Source organism: Vicugna pacos, chromosome 6 (assembly GCF_048564905.1).
Source record: "Vicugna pacos chromosome 6, VicPac4, whole genome shotgun sequence".
Taxonomy (NCBI): Eukaryota; Metazoa; Chordata; class Mammalia; order Artiodactyla; family Camelidae; genus Vicugna; species Vicugna pacos.
Genome location: NC_132992.1, coordinates 30,654,780 through 30,679,897, shown reverse-complemented (window position 1 = coordinate 30,679,897; position 25,118 = coordinate 30,654,780). Strand labels below are relative to the sequence as shown.

The window sequence follows — 25,118 nt, the reverse complement described above, 5'->3', positions numbered from 1 at the left end:
CAAATCAGAGAGTACATACATTCCTAATGATGTAAATTCAAGCATTCCCTTAGGCTGGGCTTCTTAATTTGCAGTTAATGGAGATTCTAGAAGATCCATGGATGGACTCCCTCAAAATTGAGTGCAAAATAGTATATGCTCATGTTTTTCTGTGGAAAAGTGCCATAGCTTTCACCAGATTCTCAAAAGCTTCTGAATCCCACTGACTGGCATTGTAGCAACAGTGGTGAACAAGGCTAAAGGGCCTTGGTCCTCAGGAACTTATAGTCTGGTGGGACGAAAGACAGACGGACAGGCAACTACACACAGGGGATGTGTTCTGTGATAGAGGGGGTACAGTGTTGTGTGAATGTAGAAGTACCAGACTTGGGGCTGGGTGTCAGCTGAGGCTCCTTGGAGGAACTGACTATTAAATTGAGGCCTTGAGAGTGAGAGGAAGGTAGAATTTGTCCTAGTACAGGAGGGGTTGGGGGAAAGGGGTGGTCTTGGTAGAAGGAAGAGTGTTCCAGGTATCTGCCTGTGCAAAAGCTGAGAGTCAAGAGATACTTTGGAAATTCGTAAGCTAAAAAGAGTTTGTATGGTTCAAGCTTAAAGTTAGATGGGAGCAGCAGTAAGAGATGAGGCTGGGAGATCAGAAGCCAGGTTCCGTGTGTGATGCTGGGCAGACAGAGGTGAACAAAACAAAGGAGCCCTGACCCTTGGGGAGTTTTATTTTAGCAATGAGAAACAGTGAACAAGTAGGAAAATAAGCTAACTAGATAAAATTTTTTACCATGATAAAATAAACAAGGTGATGTTGTAAATGGTAGCTGGGGTATGTATTGGGAGCTCCTTCAGGCAGATCTACATAGCGTATGCCACATGGATTGGAGGGTTGCAGCAAAGGTGGTCGCAGGCAAAATGGAGAGAGCTGGGTAGATTTCAGAGACTTTGAGGGAGAAGAATCATGAGGATTTCGTAGTTTACTGGATAATAATAAAGACAACAAATAACAATAGCTTCCATTTATTGAAAGCTTACTAAGTACCAGGTACTACCTTGAGTGCTTAATATATATTTTTTTCTTGTTTATTCCTGTAGCAACTCTGTGAGGTAGGTGTTTATTTCAATTTTGTAGGAAACTGCAGCACAGAGAATTTAAGTAACTAGCCCAAAGTCCCATCAGGATTCAAACTCAAGCCTGTTTTACTCCAAACCCCTGTAAGCAGAGGGGGCAGTGAGGGGGGAGTGGAATTGGGGAAGAGGTAGAAAAATGATAGATTTGGAATCTGGAATTTTGGGTACCTTTGAGTTATCCAAGTGGAGATGTCTAACAGGGTAATGGATAAATGAGTATGAAGCTCAGATGAGATCAAGGGCAAGGAATAAATTTGTGAGTTGTCAGCATAGAAGTGTTATCTGGAGCAACAGAGTGGGTGAAACCACCCTGAGAAAGTATATAGGAGGGTTAGAAAAGAACTCTTAAGGAGGATCAACCTTCACGGAATGGCAGAGAAGGAACCCCCAAGAAGGTGTGGTCAGAGTTGTAAGAAGAATACCAAGACAGTAGCCCCACAGAAGCCAAAGGTAGAGAGTTTCCGTGAGAGAATGGTCACAGTGTCATAGTCTACTTGAGAGATGAAGTAAGATGAGGACCAAGATACATCTATTCTTGTAGTAACAAGAATTCCGTTAGTTACCCAAGAGGACAGGCTTGGAGGAATAGTGGGGACAGAATCCCATTTAGTTGGTTGAAGAGTGAGTAGGAGGCAAGGAAGTTGAGGTGGTGAGTATAGACAGCTTGATCAAAATGTTTGTTTCTCTGGAGCTAAGAATCCAGAGTCCAGATTACAGGTATGGCCCCTGTGCTGAGTTGGGGTCATACCAATACCCCTTCATGAGAAGACATACTCCTTTCCTCCCCAGCCCTTGCTTTTCTTTTCTTTTTTTTTTAAATTCCCTGCTCTTAAGCTTTTCCTTACCTTTTCCCTACTCCTCTCCCTTAGTATACTCCCTATAGAATACTCCCCAAGTAAGTCCTTGGAATGAACCCAGCCCTAGAAGAACAAATACTGGTTGTTCTCTGCCTGCAGGTCACCGGCATTACCAGGAGGGCTACAGGAAAGATGTAGTCCCAGTCACATGCACTCCCAACACAGCCAGTTGCTCATCACCGGACTTTCTCTCCTTCTAGGCATACACTGGTTGGGATCTAGCCATGGAGCAACTCCAAGGGTGTGTGTCTACCTGCCGGGACATTCTTTCCTTAGAGAACCAGTGCCTGGCTGCACTTCCTGACCTGAAGACCCTGAAGACATCACATGGGCGTGTGTCTGCCCACTCAGACATCCTCTCCCTGGAGAACCGGTGCCTGGCCACACTTCCTGACCTGAAGACACCACATGGGCATATATCTGCCCACTCAGACATCCTCTCCCTGGAGAACCGGTGCCTGGCCGCACTCCCTGTGTCTGCCAGCCCCTTGCTCCGGTGTCTCCAGGTATCTCACCTGGTACAGACTGATCTGTGCAGCCTGAACACCAGCAACCACCTGCGCTCTGAGCCTCCAGCCTCAAGGGCTCAGTGCCTCTCTGAGGAACAGGGCCTCCTGACCTGCCCCAGGGCTTTGAAATCCGTCTCTGCTCCAGAGAAAGCTCAGGAAGCAGCTTTGGTAAGATCGCCCTTGGCACTTGTCTTCACTTCAGCCACGTCTGTTAGAGGCGCTAGGTGCTGGCTTTCGATGTCTGTGTACCTTCTGTCCTCAGAGCCTCTTCCCGAGGTGCCCTTTACCCGAAGGCTGTCTTCATCAGCATCGTTACTCTTATTGCATATCCAATTCAGATGTTCTGGACAGAGAGCAAAAACAGGTTTTGTTTTTAGAACACCTCTCCGCGGGAGGAGAGCCAGCGTGATATTGCTGTAGCAGAGTCAGTCTGGTGCTTTTGAGATCTTACAAGTCATGAGATGCAGCCACTACACCCTGGGTGTGCACATGGTGACACATGTCCACTTGTACACATCTGTACAAGCATGTTTAGTATACAGGTCAGGATCACTAGACAAACACACATTCCTTCTGTAGGACTGAGGGAAACGCAAATCTGAGCCCTCTACTATCTCTGCCAATTATAAGCCATTCAAACTTGGGTGAGACTCTTAACCTTTGGAAGCTTTAATTTCCTCACTTTTAAGATGAGGTCTGTGAAAATCTACCTCCCAGGGTCATTGTCAGGATTACGACTACCGCCATCTTACATTTATTTAGGGCTTTGTAATTTGCAAAGAGTTGTACACACATGATCCCATTTAATCTTCTAAGTGCCCCATCAGGTAGGTGCCAGGGGATGAGGAGGCTGAGGCTCATAGAGGGTAAGCTCGCGGTTGCTGGGGGATTGATCTGGATCTTGGCCCTTGTTCTTCTGACTCCAGAATACCTTAATAGCATCTCAGGAGGTGTGTTGTGAGGGGTGCTAGGCTCCTGGGCTGTGATGTCAATAAGGAGATGAGAGTGGGGAGATCACGAAGCCCCTGAGCAGAGGCTCAGACGTTGATGTGGGAGAGGGTGCGTGTGTGACAGTGAGGGAGCAGTCCGCCAGGCAGGACGGGTCAGTGCTGGGGCGTGAGGGAGAGGAGCTTTGGTGCTGGAAGATAGGTGTGGACTCTTCCTGGGCCTGGGAGCTGCTTTCAGCTTTCTCTCTCTGTTTAGGGGGCTGTGGGTGCGTGCTGGGATTAATAGCTGCTGCTATCCCCAGGGTCATTGGTCTTCTGAAGAGAAAAAGCCAGAAGAGAAGGAATGGGCAGAAGCTCAAATGCCAATTTATAGTCTAAGCTTGGGAGAGGAGGAGGTGATGGAGGAGCTGGCCCTGAAGCTCACCCCTGGGAACTCCGAATCTTGTCCTGAGACTACTGACCAGGCCCTTTGGGAAAAGAAGGTATAAGTCCCATAGCTGGGGAGAGGTCGATGGTGGTGGAGGGGAGGGCTGGGGGAAGGTGGGAGGAGTGGTCACCAAAGGCTGAGCCAGATCCCCGCCACAGATGGAGGGGAAGGAGCTCTTATTTCTCAGGTCCTCACTCACTATTCTACCCTCTCAGCCAGACAAACATCTTCCTGAATCTGGGTTCATTCTCTCTGTCTCTGACTTTGTAAGTTGGCCTGAGTGGATGCTTAAGTTGGTCCTTATTACCTCTTTCCTCCTTTCTTCCCTCCTTCCCAATTTCCAGATGGTTCTAATGAGCTTCCTGTGTTCTACTCTGGCATCAAATGTAAACATGAAAGATGCAGTTTACTCTACCCAGATTTTCCTCCTTGAAGTTTGCAGTGAACTTGCCCCCTTGGAGCCTGAGTTTATCCTCAAGGTATTGTGGCATGAAGCTGGGGATGGGAGTGGGAAGCTAGGAGGTGGGGAATGTGGTTACGGTGTGTGAGGAGGATGGTGACCAGCTTTCTACTGGGGTGGAGGGACCTTTGCTGAGGAAGGTAGTAGGATCTCTGGGTGAGTCTGAGGCCTAGTCCCTGGGTTCTCTGAGGAGTGCAGGAAGATGGGATTGGGAAAGAGTAGGCTGGGGTTTATTTAATAAGCACCCAGGCTGAGTACACAATGCTAGGCCTTGGGGGTTATACCAACAGATATAATGAAACTTGGATCTGGTTCTTAAGAAGCCTATGGTATTGTTAGGGAAGCAAAAGTAACCCCAAATGTTATATAAATGCAAATAGAGGAGTAGTAGTGAATGTTTCAGAAGTAGAGAAAATAGGAGGGGAGAAATTGTTTTCCATGAGGCTTTGGAAGATGGCAGGGTAATCCAGCAGTTTGAACCCTAGGTAAGTTTTTGATAGATGTTGATGGTGGGAGGTCTTCCAAAGAGGGAAGGGCCTGGTTGAATTAGGAGGTGACAATAGACTTAGGAGAAGACATGCTGCGAAGGTGAATAAGGGCTAGATTGCGGTGGATGTAGAATGCCAAGCCAAGAGGCTGGACTTCTATTTTACAGACAATATGGCAGCTCAGGAGAGGCTTTATGCAGGCAGATTAGATAAACAAGTTAGTTTAGGGCACCGTGCTGTCAAGAAGTGGCTGAGATGCCAACCCTCCCTACCCTGTGCCCTAGGCATCTCTGTACGCCAGGCAGCAGCTGAATGTCCGGGATATGGCCAACAAAGTCTTGGCCATTGCTGCCTTCTTGCCAGTCTGCCGCCCCCACCTGCGACGATATTTCTGTGCCATTGTCCAGCTGCCTTCTGATTGGATCCAGGTGGCCGAGTTCTACCAGGTATGGCGTTCAGTTCTCTGAGCTTTGACTCTCACTTCATTCCCTCTCCTTTGCTCACTGCGCCCCTAGGGAAAATTCTCAGACACTGTGGCCTCTCCTCAGCTGTCCTCAACCCTGGTGCCCAGACAGGACAGCTTTTCCCACTACTGGGCTGGGTTTCCCAACAGGGAGAATATGACTGAGGAGGGCTGGACTGAGTCTGAGAAATAACTGGTGTTATTCTGGACCTCGTGTTTACTGTGAAGAGAGCGAAAATTTTGCCAACAGACTCAGCTCCACAGAGATGGTCACTGCAGAGCTGGGGCTTGGGTGCTCCCTATTCTGTGCTGTCACTTTACCCCATGAAGTGTTCTCTTTCTGTTTTGGAGGGTCTCACTCCTGGTGGCTTCTCTCTCTGACAGAGCCTGGCTAGCAGAGGGGAGGACAAGCTGGTGCCCCTGCCTGCCTGCCTGCGTGCAGCAATGACAGACAAATTTGTCCAGTTTGATGAGTACCAGCTGGCTAAGTACAACCCTCGGAAGCACCGGGCCAAGCGACGGCCTCGCCGGTTGCCCCGCCCTCCAGTCAGTCCCTGCCTCAGCCCTGGTCATTCACAGCCTAGGCCCCCTTTCCCTGGAAAGTAGGGGGATGAGGGAATATGCTGACCCCCTAGGGAGTCCACGTTAAGCACCTGACATGTTTCTATCACCAGAAACAGAAGGAGTCAGAGAAATGCACAGGAGCCGGGGAGAGCCCAGGGGGCAGAGAGGACAGGGCAGGCTTCCCTTTTGGTAGAGATGGGCCTTCCGGGCTGTTGGGATGGGTCTCTCCAGGTGTCCCTTTTGGAAATGGCTTCTCCTGTCCCTACAGAAGGAGAGTTCATTCTCTAAGATGAAGCAATATTGGCCAAAGTTCATTCGGCCTCTTTACCGTGATCAGCTTATGGTGAGTGCCTTGTTCTGGGGTTCCAAATGTACAAGTCCAGTCTTTTCTCAACTTGGATTTAGAAATGGAATGCCATTTGGTTCAGAAACAGTAACAGTGGGTGTAGTAGGCACATGCCAGTCTCCTCCCTGGGGACCTCGCAGCTGTGATGGTGGGTTTTGAGCACGCTGGGAAAGGCTCCTTTTATTTCCACTTGGCTCTCCATAGTGTCATACTTTACTGACCGGTGACACATCCAGCTGGGTAAGTGAGTTAAAAACATTCTGATATGTCTACCTTCCACAGGAAGTTTTAAAAACAAACCAAACTTTTTTTTTTTTAACTTTACTAACAAATAAGGCACTGCACTTAGTGGTTAAGAGTGTGGAATCTGGATTCAGACTACCTGGTTTGAATCCTGCCGCCACCACCACCACTTGCTGGCTATGCAACTTTGGCTAAATGACTTACCCTCTCCTGCCTCATTTTTCTCACATATAAAATGGGGATAATAGCAGTACCAACTTCACTGGGTTTTTGTGAGGATTAAATCACTTACTGTATTTAAAGTATTTCTAACAATACCTGGCACTGAATAAGTCACCATCAATGTCTTTAAAATTGATTATTAGGAAAATATATATTAATATTACAAAAAAACCCCACATCCTCCATTGGTCCAGTCATTTTTTCCTCTTCATCCTATTAATACATCCCAAACTTAGCTCTTCTGCCATAGAAGATTCTGGAATCCAGCTTCTTTCAGTTTAACTCCTCGCAGACTGCGTTGTGCTGATGCCTCCATTTACCTGTTCCACGTCTCCGTGATGTAAATAAGAGCTGCCTCTCCTGCTCCCTCCTGAGAACAAGGTGTTCTCAGTTTATTCTGTCCTCATCTTGTTTTTTCACAAGCCAGTCATCCCATGTTAACCATTCAACCTTGTGGAAGTGAAACACAGTGACCCCAAAGATCCACTCTGTTTTGCTTGCCATGGGAGCTCTTGTTGTTGGAGAGTTTTGTCCCCTATTCCTAGTCTTAGACCAGATCTACTTTGGAGGAAGAAATTACCTCAGAGGTAGAGGATGGTCTTGGTTTTTGTTTTCTGAAGAAAGTGACCATGTCCCTTGAATTGAATGGCCCCTGTGGGACTTGGGGATATTTCCACAGTTTGAGGAGGCCTACAGTGCAGTGTCAGTGGAAAAGAAGGAGCCAAGGTTCACCCTGAAGAAGCTGGTACAGCGACTGCACATCCACGAGCCTGCGCAGCACGTCCAAGCCCTGCTGGGCTGCAGGTGAGAAGCTGCACCCTGGGCACACACTCCATCTGGGTAGCCCCGACTCTTCCACACCCCTGGCCCCAATCCCTGCAGTTGGACCCCGGCAACATTAGTTTGGGCCAACGTAGCCTTAAACATGACTGGCTGGCTTTGACTGACTCACTTTTCCTTTTCTGAGTTGTTTTCAGCCGGCTTGGAAATGATAAGTTTTTCCCCCTCTGTCCCAGATACCCCTCCAACCTACAGGCCTTTTCTCGAAGTCGCCTTCCTGGGCCCTGGGATTCCAGCAGAGCTGGGAAACGGATGAAGCTCGCCCGGCCACTGACCTGGGAGCGGGAGCTGAGCTTGCGGGGGAGCAAAGCTTCCGTCTGGGAGGAACTCATAGGTAGAGTAACCTTGGCCGTCACGCTCCCTTCCTCTCTTCCCTGTTCATGCCTCTACATTTGGAACTCTGACTAGAGGATTTCCAGGGCATGGTGGAGTTATTCTCCTGCCTGGTAGTTCCATCACTGAAAGTGATTGGATTTATAGGTCTGCCATTGACCCCACCAAAGTGGGTGGTGCTTTGAGTAGCATTGGCATCATAGGTGGGTAATTCCAGACGTGGTTGGGTGAGCTCCAGGCCTTTATCAACACATGACAAAAGTGGTGCCTTCTCTCCGATTTCACTTGTGTCAGTGTCTGTGTAACTCATCCAAACAAGGTAGGACTGGTCCATGGCCTCTTGGAATCGCCACCAAAACCCATTTTTAGGACATAAATATTTTAAGTAATTTGCCCACACTGATAAAGAGAAGTAGTTCAAATGGGGAGGACCAGATCACTTTCAGTCTTCTCCTTATTTTTGTGCTAGTTTATTTTTAACCCTAGAAGGCTCTTTCTATTCAAGTTTTTCTTCTACTTCCTCTTTCATCTTTGAAAATTTAAAATCAACTTCTCTCTGTTGAAAAATACCTGTCTATAGGCTTTCTGACGGCTTGAGTTTTGTAGACTTCATATTTTGGAGCTTCAGAAGCCCAAGTTGGCTTTTACTTCTCTGTGAGTTGCCATTTATAGATTGTCCTCAGGGCAGCCCGAATTGCTCAGCTGCATATCAGTACTCTCACTTTGTGGTTGTCACTGGTGGCGTGTGTATCAGAATCACATGGGAACTAAAACACACACATGCGCACACATACACACACGTGCTTGACAACCTCTTCCTGAATGTTTGATACAACTTTGGGTAGAGCAGGATTACGGGGTCTGCATGGCAGCCAGTATGCTGATGATTCTGGTGTGCGTCATCTGCACTTCCTCACTCTTCCCCTGAACATCAGAACTGTGCTGTTTCTCTTGGTTGACTCAAATGCCCATAGTCTAATCCAGTGGTCTCCAGAGTTTTTTGATCATATATTGCAGAAACAATTTTTGGGATACACCAGAAATATATGTATATGTATTTTTAAAACTTTTATACATGTACTAATAAATTATGTACTTTAGGAAATACATAAAATACAATTATATAAATATGGTATGAAAATAGAACTATATATATATATATATAAGTATCAGATAAAATGTAATAGCTGTACAGACCCCTCTTTGGAAACCACAGGCTCATTAATAACTCATTAATGACTTTTTTAGAATGAAATCAGTGAATTTCTCAATCCATGGGATAAATATTCATTTTATTGTTTAATAGCATCAATATGATATTGAACTTAATTTATTTTCAGAATGCTCTAGAAAACCTTTCATACAGGGTGGGGGAGGGCAGAACTTAGTGGTAGAGCGTATGCTTAGCATGCATGAGAGCCTGGGTTCAATCCCCAGTACTTCCATTAAAAAAAATAAATAAATTATAAAATATTAAGAAAACCCTCCATACATAGCAACAAGTGAGCAAAGCTTACGAATTGACCAAGAGTGCAGTAGTTCCGGTGTTGTCACACGTCACTTACGCTATATACACAACCTAACTGTTCTACACAGCCTGCAAATCAGAGTTATGACTAGAGAACCCCAGGACTTCCAGAAAGCTGAAAGCTTCTGGCTGTAATTCAAATAAGACTTACCTGAAAAAAGGTACCACCACTCTCCAAATAAAAGCTGCTGATGGTGATGGCTAGTGCCTGGGATGTGGGTGGGGGTCCAGTAGGCCTGGTCTCTAAATGTGTCTGAATGCGTCTCTGGGGGACCCAGGAAAAATATCACAACTCCTACTTATGTTTACCTGTATCTCAAAGAAAGAATTTTTCCAGTATTTGCTATACAGATAGAACTCTAGCCACTCAGTCCCATATTCTGTGGTTCAATGTCACATATTATAGTTGAGGTTCATTGAGGAAGCGTGGGAGATCCACAGCACAATGGAATTGGTGGTGCCCCCTCACTCTGCTTTCTGTACAGTGTGACTTATTGCAGCTTATCTTTGAATTGCAAACAGATTTAGAATTATTATTCAGTATTAACCAAACTAACCCTCTAAAACTGACATAAGCCTTAAAAAGTTTCTTGAGAAACTGTGACTTGAAGGGGATACTCATATCACAGGGAGAAGTGAAAAATAAAAAAGAGACAGAAGTGAAATTCTGCTTCAGTGCAAGTCTTTTTCATCTATCTTTAAATAAAAATAGTGACTGCTGAATCAGCTCTTACAGGACATTGGCCAAAACACTTAAGAATTATCAAGAAGACTATTTGAAATACGGAGTTACGTTCACCTTTACCTTATTAACTAACAAATATTAACTAATGATTGTACTACATACATGTAATTTATAACTAAGATTGTACTAGGAAATATCTCCAAAAATTCTGGAAGTCATTACTCTAGAGAACTGTATTTTGCCAGTTGAGCCCAATCTCAGGGCTGGTGCCAACAGACAAAGTGATAACCTAAGTTGTTTGTTGATATAGCCAATCCCATAAACTGTAGATTTTGCTCCAAGCTCAGGCAACCCGGTTTATCTCTTTCCAGACCTTTAAAACATTTTGAGTAGGAAAGATCACCTGTTAGTACCTCCTTTCCTCCAACCTGACTATTCTGCATGGCCTCTGAGCTTCTTGCTCCAGTCTCTGACCTCTCTCACTCATCCTTTGTTTGCCTTTCTCACCCTGTGCCCGACCTTCCACAGACAGTGGGAAGCTTCCCTTCATGGCCATGCTCCGGAATCTGTGCAACCTGCTGCGCGTTGGAATCAGCACACACCACCACGAGCTTGTGCTCCAGAGACTCCAGCATGCCGTATGTGTGAGGGGCGGGGAGCCAGGCTTCTCCTGGTGGCTGGGGAAGGTCACAGCCACCAGGTTATTTCCTTGTGGGCTGTAAACAGGTGTGGAGGTACAGATAGGTCTGGGGTTCATCATCCCTTTGAGGAATTAGAATGTTAGAACTTTCCTTTTGATTTTCTGAGATAATTTCTGTGACTACTAACTTCAGAGGGAGTCTAATATAGAAGAAGCAGGGGACCTTCTATTACTTCCTCTCCTTTCTTTTTCACCTCCTCTCATATTCTCACATGACATCTTTCTTTCTTTTTTTTTTTAATTGAAGTATAGTCAGTTTACAGTATTGTGTCCATTTCTGGTGTACAGCATAATGTTTCAGTCATACACAGACATACATATATTCATTTTCGTATTCTTTTTCATTAAAGGCTACTGCAAGATATTGAATATAGTTTCCTGTACTATACAGAAGAAACTTGTTGTATATCTATTTTATATATATAGTAGTTAGTATCTGCAAATCTCAGGCTTCCAGTTTATCCTTTCCCACCCCCTTTCTTCTCTGGTAACCATAAGTTTGTATTCTATGTCTGTGAGTCTGTTTCTGTTTTGTAAATAAGTTTATTTGTGTCTTTTTTTTTTAGATTACATATATGAGTGATATCATATGATATTTTTCTTTTTCTTTCTGACTTACTTCACTTAGAATGGTGATCTCCAGTTTCATCCATGTTGCTGCAAGTAGTATTATTTTATTCCTTTTAATGGCTTAGTAGTATTCCATTGTATGAATATACCACAACTTCTTTATCCAGTCATCTGTCAATGAACATTTAGATTGTCTCCATGCATGATATCTTTCTTTATTCTTCTCCACCCTTCTGTAATATCCGTTTCGTTCTTCCTCACCTTCCCACAAGTTTAGCAGAGTGGTTATCTCACCTTCCTTGTACCTGAAGCCCTTGATGCACCCCATACTCCCTGATTCTCTGCTCATGACCCTGCTCTTTCTTTGCAGAAGTCGGTGATTCACAGTCGGCAGTTTCCATTCAGGTTCCTTAATGCTCATGATTCCATCAATGCCCTTGAGGCTCAACTTGAAAAAAAAGGTATTATCTCTCTTCTTCCAACTCCTGTCTGTCTCTCGTGTCTGAGAATAGATGAGACAGCAGCCCTGGTATTTTTCAGCCTCTTACCTTCCAGTGTCAGGGTGTGGGGCGGGCAGAGGTCAGACGCTGGCCAGCTCCCAGGGTCAGGACTCAGGACAGGTACTGATGGGAGGACAAGATGCGGAAATAGAAGCTGCCTGACTCAGATACTTCCCTGTCGCCACACAGCGTTGCCATTTCCTTCCAACACAAAACTGGTAAGGCAGATATTAATTAAAAACGCAAGATATGGCAAGAACTACTATTCCTGGCAGTCTTGCAAACCAAGTCGTCGGGAACTGCGGGCAGCCATGATGATGCCTGTGGTATACGATCAGCTCAAGCGGGCGAAGCTGAGACTACACAAGGCCAGGTTTGTGTGTGAGTGTGTGCTAGCTGGGAGCAGAAGGTGGGCAACAAGAGGCACCCAGAAAGAGCCTGGGAGTCATCTGGGAACCCCCGCTTTTATTCTGTAAGCTCGTGCTTGTTAGTCATCCCAGTGGCTGAGACTTGCCTGGGTCAGGTTGCTTGCCCAGCGAACCTTGTCTTTGACATTGTCCTAGGGAGAACTGTGAAACCGAACCTGTGTTTGGGCCTCCACTCTGTTATCTGTGCTTGTTTCACTGGTTTCCATGTACTCTGCCCACCTGTGTGGCATTTCCCTTTCTCTTAGTGCATGAGAGTGCCTCTCTGCTTCTGCTCTGGTTCCCACTTTTCTTTCTTTTTCTTCTCTGTGATATCTGTTTGTTTTTCTTTTTCTCTCCCTCTGTGTGTTTTCTGACCCATTGACTTTCCTTTTTCTTTTGATGCATATAAGGATAGTTATCATCAAACGGACTCAAAGTCATCATAAAACCTGTTCTGTAAGCTTGGTGAAGTCCCAGCACTCTGCCTTTTAGACATTTCCACAGTATCTTCATTCATTTTCATTTAAGACAAATGCAGGGTTCATCTGACCTTCTAGGAGGCTCAGTGGCCAGAACTTGCCAGAATCAGTGAAATAGTGGCTGAACACAAGCCATTAAAGAATTAAGCCGAGAGTGAAGTTCAAACGGTATGTCTTTGCTGGCTACATGTGGCTATTGAGCACTTGAAACGTGGCTAATGGGAACTGAGATGTGCTGAATTTCGAGGACAGTGTGAAAAAAGATGTAAAATATCTCATTCATAATTTTTTGTATTAACATATTGAAATGAAAATATTTTTATATATAAAGTTAAGTTAAATGTAATATTAAATTATTGTCTAGGGGGAGGGTATAGCTCAGTGGTAGAGTGTGTGCTTAGCATGCATGAGGTCCTGAAGATATTTTTAAAAACAAATGCCTAATAATATGATACATTTTACTTTACCCTGCTGTACTTTACATATGTCTCTTAAAACAGACATTTTCTCATATAATCAGAATGCCATTAATATACCGAACAGAACTAAAAATAATTCCTTGGTATTACCGTTTATTATCTAGTCTATGGTCAAATTTCCCATTGTTTCAAAATATTACCTTTGAGTATCACAGTTTATTCAAATCAGGATCCAAATAAGGCACACACACATTACAGTTAGTTATTAAGTCTCTTAAATCTCTTACAATCTTTTAATTGTTTTCATGACATTGACTTGCTGTGAAAATCAGGTTCAAGGGGCCCCAGAGAATGTCCCACATTCTAGATTTGTCTGCTTCTTCAGTGTCATCTGATTTGTTTCTCTATTTCATGGACCCTGGGCATTAACTCTAAAAGCTTGAATAGATTCAGATTTAACTTTTTTTTTCTTACAAGAGTATTTTGTGGATGATCCTTTGTACACTATGAGTAAGACCACCAGAATTTTTGCCTCCTGATAGGGTAAACAGGACCAGGAGGCACAAAAAGTCCAGTGGTGGTGATTGATCCGTGCTTTTAAGTGACGAGAGCCTGATTTCTCCACTGTAAAATGAACAGTTTACCCATTGATGTTCTTGTCCTGAATCAATTGTTTCATTAGCAGTTACAGAATGAAGTTGTTTTCTATCATTCTCTGTATTTATTACCGAGAACTCTAATAAGAACCTCCCTCATGAACTAAAGCTATTTGGTTACTTTGAAATAGAGATTGTCTTGGAAAGGTAGGAGGAATGTTCAGTTCTTTCTCCTTTGATTGCCATTTTTCAGAGTAAGAAGTTAGCATTTGTTCTTTAAACTATACTTTAAAAATAGGTGGTAGTTAAATCTTGCCTCATGAAGTAAGTATGGCTTGATGTGGTAAGCATGGCCAGCACTTTCAGAGAGGGGGTCTACAAATGACTTCCCTCCAGCCCTGAGAATGGAATAGGAGGATCCCGTAGGATGGGGGCTAGGGGAAGCTGTGGCCCTGTTTTCTCTACTGACATCGCAGACGGGCTGTGGAGGGGGAGCGGGTGAAGACTTCATACGTGAGTGGCAAGTTTTCATCTTCCCATCTGCCTCAAAGTGGCAAACGGGGAAGCCCCTGAGCCCTCTGTCTGTATCTTTCCTGCCTGCAGACAGTGGAAATTTGACCGTGAGATGCTAGCTCGGTATCGACAGGCCCTGGAGACAGCTGTGAACATCTCTGTTAAACACAGCCTACCGCCACTGCCAGGCCGCACCCTCTTGGTCTATCTGACGGATGCGGGTGCAGACAGGATCCTTCCCAAGAGCAACCCACAAGGGGTAAAAGTATAAACAGGTGGGGGTGGTTGGTAAGATGCTGGGAATCCTGAGAGGCATCCTGTTCCCGACCTGAATCTCCCATGCAAGCCCTCAGGACTAATTGGCTTCCTGACATCAGATCTTGGTTCCTATGGACAATTCCTAGAATGTGGTCTCAAGCCTGTTCATGGATTATATCAGTAACTTTTCACATTTGGCTGGTCCTTAATACTCTCTAATTTCTGTCACCAAAATACGCATCACTTCCACCTCCTTACATCCCATTGTTGAATTTGGGCTGGGACCCTGGCCCTTCTCCACCTTCCTTCCCGGTCAGCTCTTCCTGGGGGCTGCTGAAGCTGTCCTTTCTTCACTGGGGACTTTGCCCACTTTTCCCCAGCCAGTGGAGATGTTGGCCCCCAGGGCGGGGTGGGCAGAGGTGGATTCTAAAGCAGGGGAGCCTTATTTCACTCTGATGCTTGTCCAATCAGCCCCCTCTGAACTACGTGCTGCTGCTGATTGGGATGATGGTGGCTCGGGCAGAGCAGGTGGACCTCTTGCTGTGTGGAGGAAGCACTGTGAAGGCTGTTGCGATTAAGGCAGAAGAAGGTATCCTGAAGACTGCCACAGATCTCCAAGCTCAAGTCCAGGTTGGACCCCCACCCCTACCACGTGGACATATATGAATGGACAGAGGCCTGAGAACAGCCTGATTAGTCAGGAAGGGCTTGGATATTCTCAGGTTTGAGGATTTCCCGAACAGACCGTAATGTTTGTCACTTACTGACCGTTTCCTATGCAGCCACATGACATGAGTCTCTTTCCTTCAGGAGTTGGATGAAAAGTATGAATGGTCCCTGCCTACTTTGGGGAAGCACTTGCTGTCCCTGGCTACCCAAAGGGTCCCTGTGAGTACTGCCCAGTCCCTGAGAAACCCCATCCTCCCCTACATTTTCCTCCACACAATGTATCTTATTTCTCAAAGCTTCCTTGCAAGCTATGCACAATACCCTGCTGGCTGTGACCCCTAACTCAGGGTATGCTGGGAGATATTTAACAACCAGCAATCTGGAAACATAAGTCTTAGTTAATAGCATTTGCTAATTTCCATGGTGTAAATACGCCTTCCATGGCTGATCTCAAGCTACCAACATGCTGTCAGTGAACACAGAGTTGGGAGGAGGTGCTCAGGAGCACACCTTTATATAGTATTCCCACAATATAGATAAAATAGATGTAAGTAACTTCAAGAGTAGATAATGGTGAAATGTAGTAAAATAATTAGGAAGTGATGACTTTTTAGTGTCTATTACCTTTGTGTTTAATATATTCAATTGTAATCTTACACAATTTAATATTTAGTGGTGGCCATGCTTAACAGCTGGCTCACAGAATTCCTAAAAGTTTGACAGTAAGTTCTTGTGAGCCTGAATGAGCCAGCTTCACACTATCACTACCTCAAACTCTATTTTTTATTAAAAATTTAAAAAAACTTTATATACTTTTTAAAGATTACTTTCTATATACAATTATTATAAAATACTGGCTATATTCCCTATTGTACAATACATGCTGGAGCTTATTCTTACACCCAATAATTTGTACCTCCCACTCCGCCACCCCTACATTGCCCCTGCCCCTAAATGGTAACCACTGGTTTGTTCTCTGTACCTGTTGAGTCTGCTTCTTTTTTGTTTTATTCACTAGTTTGTTGTAATTTTTAGATTCCCCAATATAAGTGATATCATACAAAATTTGTCTTTCTCTGTCTGACTTATTTTGCTTAGCATAATGCCCTCCAGGTCCATCCATGTTGCTGCAAATGGCAGAACATCATTCTTTTTTATGGCTGAGTAATAGTCCATTGTATATATACACACCTCATCTTCTTTATCCAGTCACCTGTTGCTGGGCACTTAGGTTGCTTCTATATCTTGGTAATCCCACACTCCACTTTGATGCCCTTCAAGTCAGGGTATAGTGGCTTTTTGCAGCTTAGGTGCTCTCAGGAATGGCCGTTTCTACCCGCCACAGAGTCCTCCTGATCCCCTAGTTCTGAGAGATCTCTTCTCTTGATGTCCTGAGCTCTTTGCCACCTCTGCTATCCCTCTGTTCCTGGTCTCAGCCCCTCCCCTTTTGTCTTACAGGTGGACAGGGTCATCGTCTTTGGCCAAAAGATGGATGAGAAATCGATAAATGCGGCCAAACAGCTTTTCTGGCAGCATGTGAATCCCAAGTGCCTCTTTGTTGGTGTTCTCCTGAGAAGGACGGACTACCTGTGAGGGCGCTCGCACTCCTTCCCCGGTGCCAGCGGAGAGTGATCCGTGTTTCTTGCCTACCCTACTAAAGCTCAGGACACTCCTACTCGCCAGGCCCCTCTTTGTTTCTACCTCTTACCTCTGTTGTGCTTCAAGTGCTGGAACTTTCCCTGAAGCCTTCAGCCTGGCTCCGTACCCCTTTGTGATGGTCTGCCCCAGTCCCAGCCTAGCACAGAACCCTAGTAAAAGTGCAGAGGTGGGGTGTCCATCTTGGAGTGTTAGAGGCAGTGACTCTGTGTTCTTGGCACTGTTTTTGACCAGTAGTGACTGCTTCTTCCTTTGCCAGATATCAAGATTTGAATCCCAATGACGTGACTCTCTCAGGCTGTACTGACGGGATACTGAAGTGAGTACAGGATGGACACTGAAGAGGCTGGGGCACCTTCTGTCTTGTTGCTCTACCATCCTCAAATATTCTCCTTCTACCTCATAGTTCAAGATGGCTGCTCCAGCTCCGGCCATCATTTTTGTATTACATCTAGTAGGAAAGGAGAAAAGGGGACATGGGAGATTGTACTGTTTGCTTTTAAGGGAATAACTCAAAGAGTTGGTCACGTCACTTCTGTTCATTCTCTGTGGCCTCTGTTCCCATTCCATTTCAGAGGAAATCCTTTGTTCACTTTATTCAATTATGCCAAATCCAACGAAATCTTTTAACTTTCTCTTTCTCTCTACCACTAGGCTTCCCATTTACTTGTTTCCTCCCCTGCCTTTTCCTTTGGATGCCACACATTGTCCCCCACTCCTGTTAGGAAGCCTCATGCACTTCCCTGCTTCTCCAGGGAGCTTTCACGGCTGGTACAGGGCTGATCAAGCCCAGACTGGCATGACCTTAATTTGTATCCCTTCTTTCAGCCCAGTTGCCCCTGGCCCAACAGAAAGCCTATAATAGCCATGCACACAGCAGAAGGGGCTGTGACTGGGTTTCTTCTCTGTCCCTTCATTCCTGTGGTTCTGCTGTCTCGCTGATATCCAGTCTACACTTACTGTATATTGTCAACTTGTTAAGCAGCCCCACTTCACTGGGTGGCCTAATCTAGCCATATCTTTGTCCCCGGCCCTCTTGGAAGATCTTCCTGAGTCTCCGCTATTTCTCTCTCACTTATTTTGTCGCTCTTTATGTCAGGTTCATCGCAGAGCGTGGGGCCTCCCGCCTTCTAGAACATGTAGGCCAAATGGACAAAATATTCAAGATTCCACCTCCCCCAGGAAAGACAGGGGTCCAGTCTCTCCGGCCACTGGAAGAGAGTACTCCAAGCCCCCTGGCTCCTATTTCCCAGCTTGGGTCAGTCTGTGTTTTGGCCTTTGTGAGTTGGGAGGGGCTTCTGTTTGAACCTGGAGAAATGGGTGCCTGCGGTTCTGGCTGTTGAGATGCTGCTGCTTGTATTCACTGAGGTCTGTGTCCTCTTCCCCAGGCAGGGGTTTCTTGAACACAGGAAATTGTCTGATGGTGAGCACACACCCCCTTTCTCTACTAGGGAAAGGGGGTTAGAATGTGAGGTGGGCAGCAGGCACTGGGGACATACAGCCAGGGCTCAGGCAGAGGGCTTCAGGGCGCAGGCTCTGGCTCTGCCATCCTGGCTCTGCCAAATAGTCGCTTGAAACATGGGCTAGTTGCTTGATGTCTTTAGCTGTAGTTTCTTGACCAGTAAAATGGAGATGATGATTGTGCTCACCTCACAGTGCTGTCGTGAGCATTTCACCGGCAGATAGTAGGTGCATAATAATTATTGCTGACACAGGACGGGTGCATGAGACATGGCAAGTGGGGTTTAATTTCCAGGGCCCTGCAGTTGAGGTGCTAAGCAGGGTATTCTGGGCCCATGCTCAGTGCAGAAGAGCAGACACAGCCCCATCTGTGGAGCTGGGCTGTGGGGCTGACCCCTAGTTTGCCCGCAGATGGCGCAGCATCCGGCTTTTCATTTCCTCCACCTTCCGGGACATGCATGGGGAGCGGGACCTGCTGCTGAGGTCCCTGCTGCCCGCACTGCAGGCCCGAGCGGCCCCCTACTGCATCAGCCTTCACGCCATCGACCTGCGCTGGGGTGTCACCGAGGAGGAGACCCGTCGGAACAGGTCACAGGGAAGAGGGGCTGGGTCGCGGCTGAGGGGCTTGAGAGGTGGAACTGGTGTGGGCAGGGTTGGGGCTGCGAGGATGGCTGAGGGCTGCGGGCAGGGGGTTGCTCCTTGGATGCTGTGGGCTGTGAGCCAGGACTCCATCTCCCTGACGCGGTGTCCCCCTAACCATCCTGCAGACAACTGGAAGTGTGCCTCGGGGAGGTGAAGAACTCGCAGCTGTTTGTGGGGATCCTGGGCTCCCGCTATGGCTACGTTCCCCCCAGCTACAGCCTCCCTGACCATCCTCACTTCCGCTGGGTAAGTCAGACAAAACTGGAACAGGATCTGGGGAGGAAACAAAGGTTGGGGTGGGGGTGAGAGAAGCCAACGTGTGTTCAGAACCCTGGGACTATGCACAGGCAGACCCTTGGGACTTGAAACAGGCAGATGGTTCTGTGAGTGACCAAGTCCTAGATGCGGGAATTCCTTTGAGAGATACCTGTGGCTTGGCTCTGGGATGTGAGAAGTAAGCGGTAGGTCTGTTTAGGTTTTGCTATCAGACAACCGGGTTCTGATCTCCCTTCTGCCATTGTGAAAAACAGTTTAGAGTAATCTAGCCTCAATTCTTCATATATTGAGACGAAACAATGACATCTATATTGTAAGGTTATTGTGAGAATTAGAAATCTATTTAAAAAAATGCTCAACCTGTCATAGGCATTCACTGAACGTTGAGCTATTAGCTGCATTCTGTTGGCTTGTGTCTGGAGGGAGAGAGGCGCATTACTGAGATGAAGGGGCCCTGGCGTCTTGGCAGGTCTCACGGAGGGGCTAGTGTGACCAGCACTAGCATGCCTGCTCTCTGTCCTCTCCTTGCAGGCCCAGCAGTACCCTTCAGGTCGCTCTGTGACAGAGATGGAGGTGATGCAGTTCCTGAATCGGGGCCTCCGCCTGCAGCCCTCTGCCCAACCTCTCATCTACTTCCGGGATTCCAGCTTCCTCAGGTACCTTCTGTTGCCTCCAGGCCTTGGTCTCCGCAGAAGGCCAGACTGGCTCAGTGGACATGTCTTCCCTGCCCGACAGTCAGAGTATCAGAGGGGGGCTTGGAAGAGAGAAACAGGGACCAGAGAGCTTGCCTTGCAGCACCAAAGCAGCCTTGTAGCTGAAGTCGGGAGATCTCCAGTTGAGTTTCAGGGAATTACAGCCAGGTCTGGTGGTTGGAGGTAGAGAGAGGCTGGGGTCTGAGTCCAGCCCCACTCTTGGGGTATCTTTGGTGGTCAGCTCTGTACCGGATGCCTGGAAATCTGACTTTACTTCTGAGTCTGAAGAGGCTGCACTTCGGATCTCAGAACTGAAGAGCTACCTGAGCAGACAGAAAGGGATCACCTGTCGCAGGTGAGCTGGGAGAGGGGGAGCGCACCTGCAGGGAGAGATGGGAGGGGGGCCAGGCCTGCTCTGACTGCTTGGGCTTGCTTTGCCCACAGATACCCCTGTGAGTGGGGTGGGGTGGCAGCTGGCCGGCCCTACGTTGTAGGGCTGGAGGAGTTTGGGCAGCTGGTTCTGCAGGATGTATGGAGTATGATCCAGAAGCTTTACCTCCAGGTCAGTAGGAGTGCTGGTGGCTAGGGGAGTGGACTAGGGGAGGGTGGTCTGGATAGTCCTGGGCGAGAAGTAACTTGGTGGGAGCTCTGTGAGTTTTAGGCCTGGGGTCCTGAGGAGCACGGAAACATAGATATTCACTTCCCCATGTGCCCTCAGCCTGGGGCCCAGCCAGAGCAGCCAGCATCCATCCCAGATGATGACGTGGTTCAGGCCACCTTCCAGCAGCTGCAGACCCCACCGAGTCCTGCCCGGCCGCGCCTTCTTCGGGACACAGTTCAGCAGCTGATGCAGCACCAAGGGGGCCTGAGCCTGGTGACCGGACAGTCGGGACAGGGCAAGACTGCCTTCCTGGTACAGTCTCAGAGGCCTGGGAGGGAGGGACGGCTGTGTGAGCTGAGGAAGGCTAAGGAGGTGGGGCCCAGGGAGCTTGTGCGTATGAAATGTGACCATGTTTTCTGTCCTCTTCCCATGCAGGCGTCCCTTGTGTCGGCCCTACAGGCTCCTGATGGGGCCACAGTGGCCCCCTTAGTCTTCTTCCACTTTTCAGGGGCCCGCCCTGACCAGGCTCTTGCCTTCATCCTGCTCAGACGCCTCTGTGCCTATCTGCATAGCCGGCTGCAAGAGCCAAGTGCCCTCCCCAACACCTACCGGTGTGTTTCCCCCCATTAGCCCAGCCTTGTGGGTACCACGTGGCACCACCCCTGCTGACCCTGGTCCTTCCCTCCATACACAGGGGCCTGGTGTGGGAGCTGCAGCAGAGGCTGCTGCCCAAGGCTGCTCAGTCCCTGAAAAGTGGCCAGCCTCTGGTGCTGATCATCGATGGGGCTGACAGGTTGGTAGACCAGCACGGGCAGCTGATCTCAGACTGGATCCCAAAGACCCTTCCCCGGGTGAGTGTGAGAAGGAGGTGGGGGTGGGATGCAGTAGGGAGGAGAAGGGCCTCTCCAACAATGTTCTCCTCCTTTTCCTTCTTCATCTCTTACCCTGTTGCCCAAATACCCCAGTGGGTGCACCTGGTGCTGAGCGTGTCTAGTGATTCAGGCCTGAGGGAGACCCTAGAGCAGAGCCAAGGTGCCCGTGTGGTGGCCCTGGGGCCCCTGGAGCCATCTGCCCGGGCCTGCCTGGTGCGAGAGGAGCTGGCTCTGTATGGGAAGCGGCTGGAGGAGTCACCTTTTAACAACCAGGTTGGACATAGGCCAGGGCTGGTCGGTGTGCGGGGTGTGTCTGGGAGCTGGGAGGACCCTGGGACCAACTCCTCCACTTTCTCAGGAACTCTGTGCCAGGGGAAGTTGTTAATAAGATAACTGTGATTCTGTATATAATTATATCACCCAATCCTTTCCCCCGGTGAATGGCTTCTCCAGGGCCTGTCTGGGCAAGGTGAGGAGGAAGCTGTGGTTGCCAAGTGGGGTTGGCCGAACCCTGGCATTTCCATGAGAGCACGGCGGGCTGGGCAGAGCCATATAGGGAAGGGATGGCCGTGTCCTGAGGCAGTGCCATGGATCTCTGCCCTGGTGGGGGCTCTCAGAGGAGACACTGCCCGCAGTGGGATTAGTGCCGGGGTGGAGGGCAGGGCGGACGGTTGGCTGTGGGCAGGCTCTGGTGCTCGCCCTGAGTCCTCTGAGTCTCATCAGATGCGGCTGCTGCTGGTGAAGCGGGGCTCAGCCCTGCCGCTCTACCTGCGCTTGGTCACTGATCACCTGAGGCTCTTCACGCTCTATGAGCAGGTCAGTTGAGGATGTAAGCCTCACTCCTCAGCCAAATCCTAATCCTGCTTCCCATTCTCCATTCAGCCTCTTTCGTCCCCGTCCCTCACTTTCTCCCACCCTCATCCTTTGCCACCTTGTGATCACCCTTCCCCATCCTCACGACCCCTCACCCCGAGTTTTTCTTTCCTTTTCCTCCCTTCCCACCGCTTCTCCTGCTGCCCCTCCCTGACCACAACCAAAGCTGTGTTTCCCCATCCGCTCATTGACCACAGCCCCTCCTCCTCCTCTCCCAGGTGTCCGAGAGACTCCAGACCCTGCCTGCCACCATCCCCCTGCTGTTGCAGCACATCCTGGGCACCCTGGAGCAAGAGCATGGCCCCGATGTCCTTCCTCAAGCTCTGGCCACTCTTGAGGTCACACGCAGTGGTCAGTGCTTGGAATGGGCTTGGGTTGGATGACCTTGGTTGTATTTGGGTCTCAGCAAGCAGTGCAAGGAGGGACTAGGTGTCGTGGGGATGGGTGCGCTGTGTGGTTTAGGGCCTCAGAGAACTTGGGTTTTCAGGTCTGACTGTGGACCAGTTGCATGGAGTGTTGAGTGCGTGGCGGATGCTGCCCAGGGGGCCCAAGACCTGGGAAGAAGCAGTGGCTGCTGGTAACACTGGAGACCCTTACCCTATGGGCCCGTTTGCCTACCTCGTCCAGAGTCTGCGCAGGTACGGGTGCCCCCAGCTGAGCTTCCACTGACTTCTTGTGTCTCCCTGTCTTTGAGCCAGGGCCCCATGTGAGCCTCTCTTCTTCCCCTTCCCTCGGGATAGCCCCGACACCTGTCTCCTAGACCCTGAATGGCTGTCACTCAGGTTGCCACTGTTTGAGGTGGGAATGGGAACCCACAGCTGTGCCAGGATGCTCACTGACAGGACTCTTCCCTCTTCTCTGCTGCCTTCTCCCCCCAACACGGGGTCAGGTTGCTAGGGGAGGGCCCCCTGGAGCGCCCTGGCGCCCGGCTTTGCCTCCTTGATGGGCCCCTGAGAACAGCAGCTAAGTGTCGCTATGGGAAGAGGCGGGAGCTGGAGAAGATGGCGCACATCCTCATCGCAGGTGACTGCAGCCTTGTTAACCCCGGGCGCTGAGCACAGGGCCTGGGCCTGGAGGCCGGGGTCACCCACTTGGGGCTCCCCATTGGCTGGCCCCTAGCCACCCCAGCGGGTGGGTGGCTCTCTCTGTAGCCTGAGGGATGTGATCTTTGAAGATGCTTCAGGGCCCAGTCCGTTTCAAGTCTGTTCCTGTGACCCACACCTGCAGCTCAGCTCTGGAAGACGTGTGACCCTGATGCCTCAGGTGCCTTCCGAACTTGCCCTCCTGAAGCTCTGGGAGACCTGCCTTATCACCTGGTTAGTCCCCAGATCCTATAGGCAACTTCTCCCAAGGAATGGCTTTTGGCTGTTCTGCCGTCTCCTCTTTGACCACCACCACCATTTCCACCACTGTTAACCCCTCCACCCAAGCTCCCTCTACCTTTTTCCTTTCGGTTTTCCTGCCTTCCCCCTTCAGGTCCTTTGTCCCAGCTCCTACGACTACATCTTGGCAGCACAGGCAGGGTGCAAGACTGGACTGTCCCCCTCACCAGCCTCATCACATCCCTAATGAATCCAATCTGACTTTCTCAGCTCCAGAGTGGGAACCGGGGCCTTCTTGCAATGTTCCTCACCAGTCTCCACGTGGTAGCTGCACACTTGGAACTGGGCCTGATCCCTCGGCTCCTGGAGGCGCATGCCCTCTATGGTGAGATGAGTTACTGAGTGGCATCTTCTCTGAGCTCTGGGCTCCTGGGAGTGTGGGAGGCCTGCTCAGAGCGAGATATAATAGAAAGCACACTTGAATTTCTATTCCAAACTGAGAATGCCAAGATGCTAAGCAAGTGATTCTTAGGAGACCTTTTGCTTAAGTCTCTTAAACCAGCGGTTCACACGTTTTATTTAGTGGGTGTAAAATTACTTGGGAAACTTGTTTAAATTGCTAATCCCATGGTCCCCAGATTCTGGTTCCCTAGGTCTGGAGGGAGGCCCAAAGCTTTGTACTTTTAAAGGATGTTCCTGATGTGGGACCAGAGGGCCACACCTTGAGACTTACCATTTTAGACCCATCATATGGTTGACTTGGTGCTGGGGTTAATGGGGGTCCCGCTTGCTCCCAGTGACATGGTACCTCTCTTCTATAGCTTCCTCAGTCCCCGAAGAGGAGCAGAAGCTTCCTGAGGCTGATGTTGCTGTATTTCACACCTTCCTGAGGCAGCAGGCTCCAGTCCTCAGCCAGCACCCACTGCTCCTGCACCAGCAGGCCGCCAACCAGCCTCTGGACTCGCCACTTTGCCGCCAGGCCCGCCAGCTCTCCCAGCGATGGCACCCCCAGCACACGCTACGTTGGCTTAACAAACCCCAGACCCTGGGGCGCCAGCAAAGGTAAAGCCCTTGACCCCAGATGCTGGCAAGCCCACCAAAGAGCACGCTGCAGCCCTCTCTCAAACTGGAGGAAAAAAGAACAGACTGGAATCACCGAGAAGAGGGGGACTCAGGCGCAGAAATGCAGAAACGAGTTCCTGTCCGCTTCCTGCCCCCTCATTCCTCCTTTCCTCCCTTTCTTGCTGTTTTTCCCCCAGCTCCAGCCTGTCCCTGGCACTTTCCTCAGCCCCCACGGCTGTGGCCTTCTCCCCCAACGGGCAAAGAGCAGCTGTGGGCACTGCCAATGGGACGGTTTACCTGTTGGACCTGAGAACCTGGCAGGTAGGGCCCTAGACAAGTCCAGCCCAGCCATTAGCACCTGCTGGATTCACAGCCTTACTTCCTTCACATCAGATCTCAAGGGCTTGGTCAGAAAATCCTTCCCGCTGGAAATATTTGCTGTCTCCCTTCTACTCAAGGCACCGTACTAAGCAGAGCAAGGAACACAGAGCTTAGGACATTGTCTGTGCCCACCAAGCCTCA

General features: G+C 48.7%; 1 protein-coding gene across 2 annotated transcripts in view; it reads left to right on the top strand.

Moving 5' to 3' along the window:
• Window positions 1-25,118, top strand: part of TEP1 (telomerase associated protein 1) — a 35,669-nt gene that overhangs the window by 1,077 nt on the left and 9,474 nt on the right. For both annotated transcript variants that reach the window (XM_072962754.1, XM_031672977.2), the window contains exons 2-35: window positions 2,174-2,650; window positions 3,732-3,911; window positions 4,201-4,335; window positions 5,089-5,250; window positions 5,652-5,813; window positions 6,100-6,174; window positions 7,322-7,446; window positions 7,659-7,816; window positions 10,557-10,666; window positions 11,669-11,759; window positions 11,988-12,171; window positions 14,303-14,471; window positions 14,942-15,100; window positions 15,281-15,358; window positions 16,598-16,728; window positions 17,055-17,114; window positions 17,895-18,053; window positions 18,668-18,844; window positions 19,024-19,144; window positions 19,706-19,830; window positions 20,108-20,221; window positions 20,311-20,428; window positions 20,585-20,779; window positions 20,903-21,078; window positions 21,162-21,318; window positions 21,433-21,612; window positions 22,063-22,155; window positions 22,431-22,563; window positions 22,700-22,850; window positions 23,102-23,235; window positions 23,440-23,528; window positions 23,805-23,919; window positions 24,356-24,596; window positions 24,794-24,917. In XM_072962754.1, the coding sequence (XP_072818855.1) occupies window positions 2,198-2,650; window positions 3,732-3,911; window positions 4,201-4,335; window positions 5,089-5,250; window positions 5,652-5,813; window positions 6,100-6,174; window positions 7,322-7,446; window positions 7,659-7,816; window positions 10,557-10,666; window positions 11,669-11,759; window positions 11,988-12,171; window positions 14,303-14,471; window positions 14,942-15,100; window positions 15,281-15,358; window positions 16,598-16,728; window positions 17,055-17,114; window positions 17,895-18,053; window positions 18,668-18,844; window positions 19,024-19,144; window positions 19,706-19,830; window positions 20,108-20,221; window positions 20,311-20,428; window positions 20,585-20,779; window positions 20,903-21,078; window positions 21,162-21,318; window positions 21,433-21,612; window positions 22,063-22,155; window positions 22,431-22,563; window positions 22,700-22,850; window positions 23,102-23,235; window positions 23,440-23,528; window positions 23,805-23,919; window positions 24,356-24,596; window positions 24,794-24,917 (5,034 nt within the window). In that variant the 5' untranslated portion in view covers window positions 2,174-2,197. The remainder of the gene's footprint in view (window positions 1-2,173; window positions 2,651-3,731; window positions 3,912-4,200; window positions 4,336-5,088; window positions 5,251-5,651; window positions 5,814-6,099; window positions 6,175-7,321; window positions 7,447-7,658; window positions 7,817-10,556; window positions 10,667-11,668; window positions 11,760-11,987; window positions 12,172-14,302; window positions 14,472-14,941; window positions 15,101-15,280; window positions 15,359-16,597; window positions 16,729-17,054; window positions 17,115-17,894; window positions 18,054-18,667; window positions 18,845-19,023; window positions 19,145-19,705; window positions 19,831-20,107; window positions 20,222-20,310; window positions 20,429-20,584; window positions 20,780-20,902; window positions 21,079-21,161; window positions 21,319-21,432; window positions 21,613-22,062; window positions 22,156-22,430; window positions 22,564-22,699; window positions 22,851-23,101; window positions 23,236-23,439; window positions 23,529-23,804; window positions 23,920-24,355; window positions 24,597-24,793; window positions 24,918-25,118) is intronic.